General features: G+C 37.3%; 1 protein-coding gene across 6 annotated transcripts in view; it reads left to right on the forward strand.

Annotated features, from left to right (window-relative positions):
* Window positions 1-3709: 3709 nt before the first annotated feature.
* The window catches only part of LOC121316720 (protein quaking), a 149995-nt gene continuing 139735 nt past the window's right edge, over window positions 3710-13969 (forward strand). For 3 of the 6 annotated variants that reach the window (XM_041251829.1, XM_041251830.1, XM_041251827.1), the window contains exon 1: window positions 3710-4017. In XM_041251829.1, coding sequence (XP_041107763.1) covers window positions 3876-4017 — 142 coding nt within the window. In that variant the 5' untranslated portion in view covers window positions 3710-3875. The remainder of the gene's footprint in view (window positions 4018-13969) is intronic. The other 3 variants (XM_041251826.1, XM_041251825.1, XM_041251824.1) reach the window with 1 other exon arrangement.

The following is a 13969-nucleotide window of genomic DNA, read 5'->3' on the forward strand; positions in this document are numbered from 1 at the left end:
TAAACCACCGGTAAAAACAAGAAAAAAAAGAAAAAACTGCAGTCGGGAGCTTTGATAGACAAGCCATCCTGTTTTCAAATTGTATCAGGAAACTTTCATAAATTAAAATAGGCTTTTCACTGATACACACATTCCCTAAGCATGCATAAGAAATGTGCTAACTTTGAACATTTCTATAACGTTATAGAACCAGCATGTAACAAGTAAGCTCTTAAATACGAATAGGTGAAAGACATCTTGTGAAATACATGTCCCCTTTGATTTTGGATACCATCCTCCAAACAGTTTCCTGGCACTCTGGTTTTCAGTCAGCTGGAAGTTTCAGGCAGTAGAAAACACTTCTTAAATCTACTAGGCTACATGCTCCTAGAAACGAATGGGCAAGAACTAGGGGGACCTGTTGAGAACAACAGGACTTGTGTAGGGGAAGGACTGGGAAGTGTGTTTAAAGGATGCTGGACCAAAAAAAAAAAAAACATTCAAATGAATAACAATGACAATATGATGTAATTGTTAATAATAAAGAGATTAAGACAATTAGCAAAGTACTTGAAGAGTAATGAAGACCTCATTTGAGGGTTTGGAGAACAATAAGTACTAGTTGAAGGGCTCCCATTTGGAAAGAATATTTGGGTGGAAGTTGAACTAATCCCATTAGTGAATCGATCAGTTTAACAAAACACATTATTTGAGCCAAGGAACAAGTGGTGGAAACTGCAATAGAAAAGCAAAATGGGACTTTCTGTTCCAGGCTCCACTCTACTGAATCCCACATTTGTAAAGCTGAACATGTAAGCATTAAGAATGAGTAACAGTTTACATGCCTTTAAAGCATCTTCTTAAACAAACATCACCTGTTGTGGGGCGATGCCATTGTCCCACGTTTGCAATATATCAAAAGCTATGTATTAAAACTAAACAAAAAAGCATGAAACAACTTAAAGTGTATCCATTTATTCAGCACATAGAATCTGCGATGAATGAATGGCAATGAATGAATGATGATGATGACAGCGATTGCAATTGCAGATGATTTATGAACTGTGAAGGGCGCTCAGGGGCCAAGTGAAAGATAAATTTGGCTGGAAGTCTCGTCCGTGGGTGCCCGATGGCTACCTGCATGAGGCCAGCTGGAGAAACATGAACAGTTACATGCATAACAGTGCTGCAGATAGGAAGTGGCTATAGACCACCTCCCCCCAAAAAGACGAGGTTGCCAAACCATGAATGAATAATGAAAAATATTTAACGATCTCCACAGTGGCACTCTGCCACCTAACCCCCAAATATTGAATTTAATGAAAATCAGCAGCTGAGACACGGCCCGTCCCCCAGAGCATGACTGCGCCGAGGGAGCGAGCCCAGCCTCTCAACCCAACCATGCACCCCGCAGAACTGAATACGAACCGCTCAGCACTCAGGTAAGGAAAAACCCCTCCTCACATATTTAAATTTTTTTAAGGGGAAACCTCAGGAAATCAGTGGCTGAGGGCAGCCCTTCCTACAGGCTCTAAGGGGTCAACTCCCGTTTCGGCCTCCCAGTGCTTGACTGAGCAGCCGAAACAAAAGCAGCAACAAGAAAGAATAACACACAGAGAGCTTTTATGCGCTTGCTGATGACGTGTTGGTTAGGGATGGATTCTCCTTCCAGAAAAGCAGCCAAATTTCCAATGAATATAAGTTAGAAAAATATGTTTTACATATTTAAGAAGGCAGTTTACCTCATAACCACATGTTGCTACCCAGATACTTATCTATTGTACATAGTGACGGACAGGCTTCAAGGGGGGAGGAGACTTGTGTCCCTACAGATAAAAACGAATTCAGTAGTCTCTGGCTAAGAGAACACCCCTTGGGAAGCAAGCGAAGCGTTCTTATAGCTGAATTGTTCTCTAAGACAGAGTTAGCCACCAGACACATATGAATCAATAAATACATATGTATTACTAGTCATGACGCAAGGTTATGTAACAATAATGATCAAGTACTGCGTGCCACGTAGTTGTATACTTACTCGACTTATTTCTTTGTTATGTAAAGTAAAACCACCAATTATTTATTAAGAACATTAAGATTATTTACATGAATGAACGAGAACATAAGAAAGTTTACAAACGAGAGGAGGCCATTCGGCCCATCTTGCTCGTTTGGTTGTTAGTAGCTTATTGATCCCAAAATCTCATCAAGCAGCTTCTTGAAGGATCCCAGGGTGTCAGCTTCAACAACATTACTGGGGAGTTGATTCCAGACCCTCACAATTCTGTGTAAAAAAGTGTCTCGTATTTTCTGTTCTGAATGCCCCTTTTTCTAAACTCCATTTGTGACCCTGGTCCTTGTTTCTTTTTTCAGGCTGAAAAAGTCCCTTGGGTCGACACTGTCAATACCTTTTAGAATTTTGAATGCTTGAATTAGGTCGCCACGTAGTCTTCTTTGTTCAAGACTGAACAGATTCAATTCTTTTAGCCTGTCTGCATATGACATGCCTTTTAAGCCCGGAATAATTCTGGTCGCTCTTCTTTGCACTCTTTCTAGAGCAGCAATATCTTTTTTATAGCGAGGTGACCAGAACTGCACACAATATTCAAGATGAGGTCTTACAAGTGCATTGTACAGTTTTAACATTACTTCCCTTGATTTAAATTCAACACTTTTCACAATGTATCCGAGTATCTTGTTAGCCTTTTTTATAGCTTCCCCACATTGCCTAGATGAAGACATTTCTGAGTCAACAAAAACTCCTAGGTCTTTTTCATAGATTCCTTTTATATTCCATATAAAATAACTACAGCAGCTTGAGCAAAAATGTAGTCACACTCAAGTGCAATATTACAAAGCTTGTCTTTATTTGATGTTTGAAAATATTTAAGTTGTCAAAATAAGCCTCTGGATTTCATAATCCGTGTGGAGGCTGTAGCCTTGAAGATTTCAATACAGTGAGGTATTGTAGACCCTAGAAGTCAAACGATTTTAAAACATCTGCAAATCGTGCTCTTTTTGAGGAAGTGAATATTTTTCATATGTTATATATATATATTTATTTATTTATTCACGATAAAGGTGTACTGCTGTATAGGGATACAACAACTTTTAGCACGTGCTGATGGTGGTGCCAGTCTCTTCGCGTTCACGCAACTCTCAACCAAAAAACTGTCCCTCACCCCTTCTTCTCCCCTCTGTGCAGCCGGGAACGCGCACGCGCTTGGTTGGTAGGGTCTGTGCTGTGCGGTGTTGTCATGTGACGACTCTGAGAGCGCAGGCAAAGCAATGCAAAGCAAAGCAAAGCAAAGCAAAGCAAGCAAGACAGTTCTGGGAGAGCAAAACGCCAGCCAGTCAAACAGCGCAGAGTTATTGAGAGCAAAACAGAAGGACAGTCGCTTTGCAAGAGATTAGAGTACGTACACAAAGAAGCATAGTACACACAGCACGCTCTGTGAAACACGGGGAAGAGGGACCTTTGAAAAGGCCATATATATACATATGCATACATATATATGTATGTATATGTATATGTGTATTTTTTTTTTAACTGACATTGAAAAAACGGGAGCTTATTCTGAGCTGTTTGAGGAAATAGCGTGCTAATAATAATAAAAAACTACCTCATCTCGTTCATCTTTTTTTTTTTTTTTTTTTAATTGTATTTTATTTGAATGATACAACTGACTGAAGAAGAACCGAATCACAGTGAGACTTGAAAAAGAAACAGTCGAGAAACGCAGGGGAGGCTGAGGCTGTTGGCTGGAGGACACAGCAGAGAGTGTGAGATATACCGCTTCGTTTTTGGACTTAAAAAAAAAAAAAAAAAAAAAAGAGTTCACACATACATATATTTTTTGTTGTTTCTTGCTTGGGGTAAAGTACTTTTTTTTTGGAATATGGTGGGGGAAATGGAAACGAAGGAGAAGCCGAAGCCGACCCCAGACTATTTGATGCAGCTCATGAATGATAGGAAGCTGATGAGCAGTCTGCCAAACTTCTGTGGGATTTTCAATCACCTCGAAAGGCTTTTGGATGAAGGTAAAGCAAACAAACAAGTAAACATACAAACAAACACAAACTGCATGCGCAGTTCACTGACATGAAAATATACATAGCAAGGAAATGCTAGTTTAGGGACAAGCGAAGCGGAACACACAGCTCTACAATTTGGAGAACAGAGAGGGCTACTGTAGCCTATTACCATGTAGACATTTGCAAGCTTTTCATGTTGTTTTTTTTATGTTTTCAGTTAAGGTGTTTGGTTTTCTACGATCTTAGCTGACAGGTCAAAAATGCGTTAGTGCCGCTATTAAACGCTCGGCTACTGTCTGTTTTTCGTTGCGCTTCTTTTGAGTGATGGCAGTTATGTGTACAAGAAAGTGCAATAAACTGGATATAGAATAGAACGCATTTGCTTTAAAAGATATTCTGTCTTTAAGTAAACTATTTGTATTGTCTGGTTTTTGTGTTATTACACTTGGGTGGCTCTAGGTGCTGTTCCAAAAACATACTCCGTGAAGACTGTTAGTACACACTTAGATATTCGGTGTAGTTTCTCTTTTCACAACATTTGCTTAGTTTATTTCCTGTTTTGACCCCTATTATTATTATTATTATTATTATTATTATTATTATTATTATTATTATTATTCCACTGCTTCACGCCCATACAGCGTATTTAAAACTGTGGACAAGTGTACTTACAGTTACAAGTTTGATGCGATATAACAAAAAAAAGCAATGTGTGATATACCCAAGTGTTCACTGAAGATAAGGGCAACGTTTATAAACTTAAATACTCCGTTCAGTTATTTTTAATTTTGTGTTTTTGCTATTAGAGTGGATGCTATTTCGGCACACAGCGCATCAATAAACACAACACGTTATTTATTGATATGCTCTGTGCACTGTATATGTTCTATATGTATTTATTGCAAAAAATATTGGGTGGGTCTCAGTACAGTTTTATTCATTTCTAGACTATAATTACTTAAGTCGTTTAAACATAGAGCTGACAGTAGCAATATTTGCAATAATGTGAATTAAGAATATTAATTTAAACTGTAATTCTGTATGCAAATCAACATTGTATTGAACAGGTGTGTGATTTTGACAGAATCGGCAGTTTCATTTAAACTTTGATCGGTCCCTACTGCTTTGTGCGTATGTAATGTGGGTGGGGAAAGATCACAAACTTTCTGCCATTCTTATCAGTTGGAATAGTGCATGGGCTTTCAAAGACACAAGCGTTTCGAACACTAGGGGGCTCCCGATCGAAAAAAAATCACACACACACAAAACAAAAGGGTCTCCGAAAGCATTAACTACGATTCAAATAAAGTGTTTAATAGATCTGCACAGTGATGGGTGAATAAAGACGTGACTTATCGGAAGGTTTGTAATGTGTTTTATTTTATTTATTTTTTTTAACACTTACACAATTCACGCTGTTGACCCCATGTATATAGTCAAAACTACAGTAACATTTTATGCATTTTCTTTTTTATTTGCTCGTAGCCTTTTCAAACTCATATTGCAGTTTTCACAATCAGACAAGGGAACACAATATTGCTTCCCAAGGGTAACACTTTGTTTAAAAATAGAAAGGATGTTCAACACGACTAGAAAGTACGGTTTATTTATTTATTTATTTATTATTATAGTATATCAAATAAATAGAAAACTGGCCTTTCCTGGCTGGGAATTCATCTGTTTTTCCTGCTATTGTTTTCAGCCAGCTTTATGGGCAGGATTTTGCAGTAAACTTGAAATGCTAACAGCACTAACGGGCCATACAGTATTCAGAACTATCACTGCACTAACTGCACCATTTTTGTTAAACGATCACAAGACAGTGGCCCGGGTAATTGAAAGGTTTGTACCGCGCAGAGGGTTATGCGGGAATATGCAAAATGTACAACTTTAAACTTCTTTCTGCATGTCACAATCTGCTTTGTGCAGTGCACAAATATAATGTATGCTTTTGGCGGGAGTGGCCAACAGTTGCAAAAAAAACATGCAAAAAAACAGTTTTGCGAGGAACAAAATAACGCTTTTAAAAAGCAAGCCTTAACTCTGCCCACGTCACTCGAGCACTAACTCACTCACTGAAGTGAAATGCACTTTCCAGGTTACTACAATGAAAAACACTTAGCGATCATGCAAGGTTCTGTCCACATATAATGATTATATTAAAAAAGAACGATTGTGATAGCAACATCACTAGTGTTCATTTTAAAAAATAAACAGGGAAGCTGCAATCATCATTGTACTTTTGGACTGAAAGAAAACTAATCACTTTCCCAAGCATGTTTTCTCAGTGCAGAAGAACTCCCAAAACAGAATCAAGAGTACAGCACGGTATCATAGTACATACCGTCGGCATGTAACATAGACGAGCCGGCAGATACTAAACAACTACCTGTATAGTGCAGGAAGGCTTTACTTCAATAGACACATACAGCAGTATATTAACCCTAGATCAATCAATCAAACAGTTTGCACCTCCTTACCTTGCATTCACATAGATTTCAAAATCAAAGACACTGCTTATACAGGAGTAGGCTAGGCAACTGATTACTGTATTCGTTCATTTTGTTGGCGTTTTGAATGTAAAATTAGGAAAGGTGCTCCTTTCAAATTCCGCTGCCCATTCAGCCCATTTTATTTAAACTGAATTAATTGCCCCCCAGGTTTGTCAAGCAAGTTATCCTATTTTGCTACAGCGGTGTCACAAGTGGACGCAGGTACCCTGGCACGCACTTGTCAGACTGTAGCCAGGTGAGCAAGTCCGGGGCGGGCTTGAGGCTGGCAGGGGAGAGTGTAGCGTGGGGGTAGGCAGCAGCCGGGCTGGTAGGTGACGTAATCACATTTTATTAACAGAATATTTACAAGCATTTGGTTCCTTGTTCTATTCAGTCACATCATATGTCTTTTGCGACATCTTCAGGTTTTTGCTTTCTGTTCAGCTTTCTTTAGACATAATTAGTTATCCAAAGTGAAGTTCTGAAGAACCTCTTTTTACAAATGCATTACATTGTTACTGCTTAAAACTTTGATATGATGATGTTGTTTATACATTTTCATTTAACAGTGCTTTAAACAGTCAATTTTAGTTAAGATTTACTAAAGTTTCCAAATTTGAATGACCTAAACTGAGACATGCTGATGTTTTTCAACTAGGCCTATACATTAATCCTCTTTTGAACTTGCGATTTTAGACAAAAATATCTTTAAATATACATTGTTTCCAGTTTTCATTTTAGGAGGAGAGGTTGTCTTCTCGATGGTTGTTTTATGGTGTGCTCTGTTAATGTATAAAGACACAGTAGTTCTGTTGTATCTGGATTAGATTTCTTCCTTATTTATTGCATCTACTCACCCAACAGTAAGTAAACTGTAAATGGTTATGCATTATGCATAGAGAAGAAAAGAAAAATAAAACTGCATAAATACATTAAGAGAACATAGAAAACTCAGCAGGTAACTTAGCAATCCATAGATAAGGCAATACTAAAACAAAATACAAAAAAAAGAACTATTCTGTTTCACTTCTGTATTCTGTGAATTAACCTCCTGTGCATTTTTTTTTTTTGCCATGCAGCACATTAGAAATAGTATCTTTTAAAAAGAAAAGAAAAAAGGGCTTGACTGAATGGAAACAGCTCATTTTATTAATATCATTACATGTTCAGGTGCAAGTCCTATGCAGTACTTAGAGGTTTTTTTTTTTTTTAATTGTCCATTGCTTATTATCAACAGGGCTCTGTAAGTGCCCTAGTGAAATGTTTGTTGAGCATGCTTTATTGTGGAATTCCATGGTAATTAGGCCTATCATTACTGCTGATTGGCACATGCTCAACGGGTGACAGGAGAGCCCTCCGCTATGCTAACTAGCAGTCCAGCCTGTCTGCTCTGTCTGATTGAAGTTCAGCAGGAGTACTCCGCTTCCACACAAAGCACTGGGCTCCATGCAGCTTCACTGATTGGGAGTGTGGTAGTGGTAGAAACTTTGGTTCCAAGCGGAAGGTGGAGTAATTAAATGACCTCATTGACTGACCTTTGTCTTTGTTGAAACATACATACTTAGCAGCAATGTGCATAATTATTATGTATTTTTTTTTGTATTTTTTTATAAGTGCTTCAGTAACAACTGTATTTTATTTTGCATGTTGGTGGATGGTATACAACAATGATGTATGTGGGGTGAAGATATATACGTGAGCCCCTCTTGTCTAGTTGCTTGTAAAGTACATTATTTTTATAATTTCAAGTTCACCTCTAAACAGTTGTAGTTTATATTTAACAATTGAATGATATACCATGGATTCTTACTTAGGCAGTGAAAATGCTAAGCAGTTAAAGACTATATGCATATATTGGTCTGCTTGACTCGTAACCAGACACTTGCTGGAACTCTCTACTAGGACCGGGTGATACAGTCATGAACCTTGGCAATGACCCTTTGCCTGGTCTTGTTTGAAGTGTTCCATGAGCTAGATGTAGGATCAGTGACAGTTTAATCATTTCAGATGTCCTGTACTTGACCTGTTTTCTTGACATTTACCAACAAAGACCAATGGAACGATTGATTTATTTTCCTTCAAGTAGGCAACGATGCAGAGCGATGGGCTTCTGTTGACACTTTTGTTAGACTGGCCTTTATTGGATCTTAATTTCACCATTCAATCTCTAACATAAAAGGCTAAAAGAAACTTAACACATTTAATGACAAATGTTTCGACTAGAAGTCTTTTTCAAAAACTTCTAGCCAAAATGTTTCACTTAGTGTGGCAGGGCAAAAGCTCTGCTTGTATAATAGTGTGTGTGGGAGTGTAAGATTGGCAGGGATGGGGTTAATTCTGTCCCTGCCAAATAATATAGTGCTAATTGGATAATGGCCACACCTGTGATTGTTGGCAGGCACAGAATTAACCCCATCCCTGCCATCCTTACATTCTCACACACATTATTTACACAAGCCCTGCCACACTCTTTTTTTAACTATTTCAAACATACAGTAAAAGGCAACGTATTGCATTGTACTCTATGCTATACAATACAACGGTTGTGCTGTTTTTTCCCCTTGCAAATCTCATTTATGAATCCTATTTTCTTGTTTTTCAAACAATTATTTGAGATTTTTCAAATTGAGATAACCTTAATTATAAAATCACCCATTGTCTCATATACATTGCTGTACTTGAGCTAATTATAATAGGACTAGCAAGCTTTTCCATTTATAATAACAAAAAGTGAAAACATTTACTTAGTTTGCCATGGCCATTTGCACATTTATAAGGGTATATGTCTCTTACTATATTAGCTTCTTGTAAGTGGACAAGTTCCCTTAAATATACTTTTTAAGGGAATGCTTTAGTTTATACACTGAATGTTTTTAAGTTTATTTTATTAATCAGTTTATAATACAATTATATAATTTCTTAGATATCATTTACTGTTTCTGCTGTCATATTTGTTATGTATTTATTTGGTATGTAACATTTTGGGCAGTCTCTGAGCAGGCCTGTGCAAGGTAGAATATCAATAAATAGACTATTCTAAGAATCCCCACTAACGGTACACTAGGTGTCATATATTGGTTATTTCTTCCCCCTAAAAACATTGAGGTTGTTAGATATTTACCATTGCAACACATCTTAAACAGACTTACTTCCAGGGGGAAATAAATTACTGGTGCACACTCCTAGTGGTCATTTTCATACTGGCATCACTACAGAAATTCAGGCTTGTTTCGGGAATGCCCCTAAGGTACAATATTATGCTGAATTTCTTAAACATGCCACTAAATGTCCATGGGTTCTGAAACAGTAATTAATGATGATTAGAAACATATGTTATGGGCTAAAAACAGATACATATAATGGAACATTTTGCAAATTTAGAAGAATTGAAGTACATTTCAAAGAGACACAAGAAATGTGTTAATTTTAGTGGCTTTTGTTTGTATTTGCTGAAAGAATTAATTATTTCTGGCTTTAGTTAGTCAAGTTTAATAATGCATGTAATTAAACAGCTACTGCCTACTGTACCTAACATTAATTCACTTATAACACTGGATTCTGATTGTGATCCTGTCTTGGCTACATTTACATATTCATCAGTATGCAGTTCTTGTAATTTGTAAAGATTATGTATGTATTTTTGTTCTTTTGTAACATGCAGAATGGATAAACCCACAATGCATTAGGTGGCCATTTAGAATATACAGGCACACATTTATTTAAAAACCAATTCGATAAATAAGGGGTCCTTACAGAAGGGTCATATCAAGTGTTTTTTTTTTTTTTTTTTTTTTTACAATCAAGAAAATCACTTGAACTGTAAATGTTGTTACTTTAATTATATGGTAATTGGTTACTGATTTTAGGTGCATTGTATATTGTTCTACAAGTGCTTGTTAATAATACAGTACCAGAAACAGTATTTTTATATAATAAGAAGAAACAAAAGTGAAGAACTGCATGCACTAGTGGTGCTGTTTTTAATGTCACAAATGATATGGGTATAATTGTATACCATTGGGTTGAAGTTTGAGAAACATTTCTTATAATGTACTAAGTTAATAAGAAGTTAACAAGCCTGTGGCCAAAAAAACCAAAAAAGACCTTGAGTCTAAAATCTGGTAAAACAATAAGCTCAATGGTTGAACCTAGTTTCCCCCCTAGATTTCCCATCAATATACGTGATGCACATATGGAGTTTTCTGTCCACTGCGCACTGACAAAAGGGTTAAAGGTGCAGAATACTGCTGGTGTACTTTAAGCATATCACATTGTAGCTAATATATGTATCGTTTATTCTTCAAGTGTAGTCCCCAGTAAAGCAAAGGGCATAAGCCTAAGATATTTAGGTAATAGGATACACAAACCTACTGTAGCTGGTATTGATTTACTAACTGTGTTTTCTTCATAGCTAAAGAAAAAAAAAAAGAAACACCAGCCATTTCCAATGTTTAATGTCCAGTGAGACTAACTATGTGATGGTGTTGACTTTTGATATACTTGCGTCTGCATCAGATTAACATTGGGTGAATACCGGAGAAATTCATCAACCAGGCAGGACTGAAGAGTGTCAGCAAGAAGGCTGACGTTGATGAACTGGATAGGAGCTGGTGCTGTAAGTGGCTGCTGGAAGCCACTGCCAGGGACGCGAGGTTGTGTGTGTGCATGCGTGTGTGTGAGTGCGTGTGCGTGTGCATGTGTGTGTTCTCGAGGGGAGCCAAGCTGAAACCCAGTGCACTGCTGCTCCACTAGGCAAGCAGGAACTGCAGCCTCATGCTCGGCTAGCTGGAAGAAAAGCCTACCCAGACCTTTTTATATTGTGTCTGCAGCAGGCCAGCATAAATGACACATGTACCATTTGTTTCAGCTCACATTTGTTTGTTAAGCAAAGTCAACAAGTTGCCAAGCTATATATATTGTAAATAAAAACAAAAAAGTGATAGCCAAATCACTATTTTAAATATGATGTGTTCATACTGTCTGTATTACAATATACTCTGTGTATTATTTTTGATACTGAATTGCTGACATTAAATGGTATGGAAGCGTTTCATTTTTATTGTCTTTGGTTAGTTGTTTTAGTATCTACAGCAGGGGTCTCCAACCCTGGTCCTGGAGAGCCCCTATCCAGCAGGGTTTATAGGTTTCTTTACATCATCAGTGGCTAAAGATTTGGAACACATGTTAAGCTTGACTAATTAAACCAATAATTGGTTCAATGAAGTAACTGAGATTTTGGTTGAAACGAAAACCAGCAGCCACAGTAGCTGTCCAGGATCAGGGTTGAATACACTGATCTACAGTAATAAGTTGCTGTGTCAGTAATGTTGTAGAAGCAAGGCTTTTTTCATCAAAGGATCACAGTAATTGTTTAAAAATGAACGAATAGCTAAACTTAATGCTCAGGGTTTTAATTATGATAATAAATGCCACGTAACGCTTTTTATTATATATTTTTAAATAATGCTTGAATGTACTAATTTTGCACTTCACAGTCAATGTGTTTAGATTTTAGACATTTTTAGGGAATTTGAAAAATGTACAGTTCGTCTGCTCTGAAAGAAAACAAGATTTTGGAGCAAATGACTGGCCCAAAATATGTAATTATTAAATTCATTAAAATCATTCTTATTGCTGACAGCACGTCTGTATCTGGAGATTATCTCATACGCCTTTCAAATTAATACATAAAAAATATATTAAAAAAAAAAAAAAGTTTTGTTACCACAGTTTGGCAGTGAAGTGAAAATGATTGCACATTGCACCAGAATGTAGTTGCAAGCAACATGTGCATTATAGTGTGCAGATTGCTGAATGCTGAATGCTTTGAGCTGTAGAGGACCATCGTATAACAAATATGGAGTGTCATGTCACAGGCTGTTACTGTGTTTTCTTTGAAAGATTTAGCTTTTCTCTCACCAAATTACGTAGTGGTGGGTTCACAAGCATGTCTGGTTAAAACATGAATACATGATCCAAAGAGGTGGAGGAAAGTGAGCGAAGATATAACCTAGAAGAACTTCCTTTTTAAATCCCACCGTAAAACTGTTTGCCAGTCCTCTGGCAGGCTGTAGACTTGAAGCTACAGTATTTTCAGAGCAGTTTAATTATCTAATGAAGCATGATGTTAGATTCAGAGAGAGAAGAATGAATACAGTGAGTAATGACACTTGGAACTTTTCCAAAGCCCCTAAAGGCAACCAACTACTGCACTTCAAAACTGTTGTCCTCTGTGCAGATAGCATGACCTTTTGTGCCCATACACAGGAATGGTTTTAAATTGACCAAAACAGTAAGCTGAGGCAATAGCAGGTCATATGGTATCGTATAGTACAGAATCGTACATCAACAATTAACAATCAGGACCCCCACCCAAAAAAGAAAGAAAATAGTCTGGTACAGTGGAATTGAGGGGAGAGTGGGGATTTCTAAAGATGTTCTGCTTTATCTTTGTCAGGACATAATGAGTTAGCATATCCGTGCTTTCAGCTTGCTGTAGCAGGGTCTCTGTTCATGTCAGCGTACAATGCTACTCTGTCACTAATGGAAGAAGGTAGTACAGCAGGATTCAGTTGTTAAAGATGTGATTGTTGAGCAAGGTTCAAAGCGAGAGGTCTTCTATGGGCCTAAACCGCAGTTCCTAATACAGGCTTAAAGGTAAATTGATCCCAGCATTTCATCTAATTCCTTCAATAGCTTTACTCCTCAAAGGTAAACTGATGAACAAGAAGCAAGTGACTTTGGAAAACAAACTGGTACCTTCATTTCTCAATTTGTTTTAATAACTGTAATTTGTTGGGGTTGGTCAGAGTTTTAAGCAGGGAAAGTTAGTTTACAAAGCGTGACAGTTGCGTTGGCTGTAGAGTAAATGCCAGCAGTGGAAATAAGGTTGTTTGAATGGTCTAAAGCGGCCTTTGGGGTTTAAGTAATCTTTCAATTGGCCATTTTGAACAATTTACTCTACACCTGTGAGCCGTTTCCTTCACTAACATCTGATTAGCACCACCATTGCACGTTGATTAATTCAGGCCTGTAATCCTTTTAAATCTTATAGTTTATCTCCAGTAAGAAGAAATGTAAAATCTACCTAACAGCAGAGTGGTCAGGTGTGTGTGTGTGTGTGTGTGTGTGTGTGTGTGTGTGTGTATATATATATATATATATATATATATATATATATATATATATATGTGTGTGTGTGTATTATATTTTAGGAGCATCACATTACATAATTTGCCTGTTTTACTCATAATTTAGCGAAATGCCTAACAGTTTCAGCATTTTGCAAAATAACTGCAGATATAGGCATTCTATTATACTATTTGACTGATGGAAAGGTTTTCAGTGAAATGTTTTTATGAAATGACTGATTCACTAGGAGGCTGTGTGGTTCCGTGGTTAAAGAAAAGGGCTTATAACCAAGAGGTCCCCAGTTCAAATCCCAGCTCACTCATTGACTCGTTGTG

Source organism: Polyodon spathula, chromosome 6 (genome assembly GCF_017654505.1).
Source record: "Polyodon spathula isolate WHYD16114869_AA chromosome 6, ASM1765450v1, whole genome shotgun sequence".
Taxonomy (NCBI): domain Eukaryota; kingdom Metazoa; phylum Chordata; class Actinopteri; order Acipenseriformes; family Polyodontidae; genus Polyodon; species Polyodon spathula.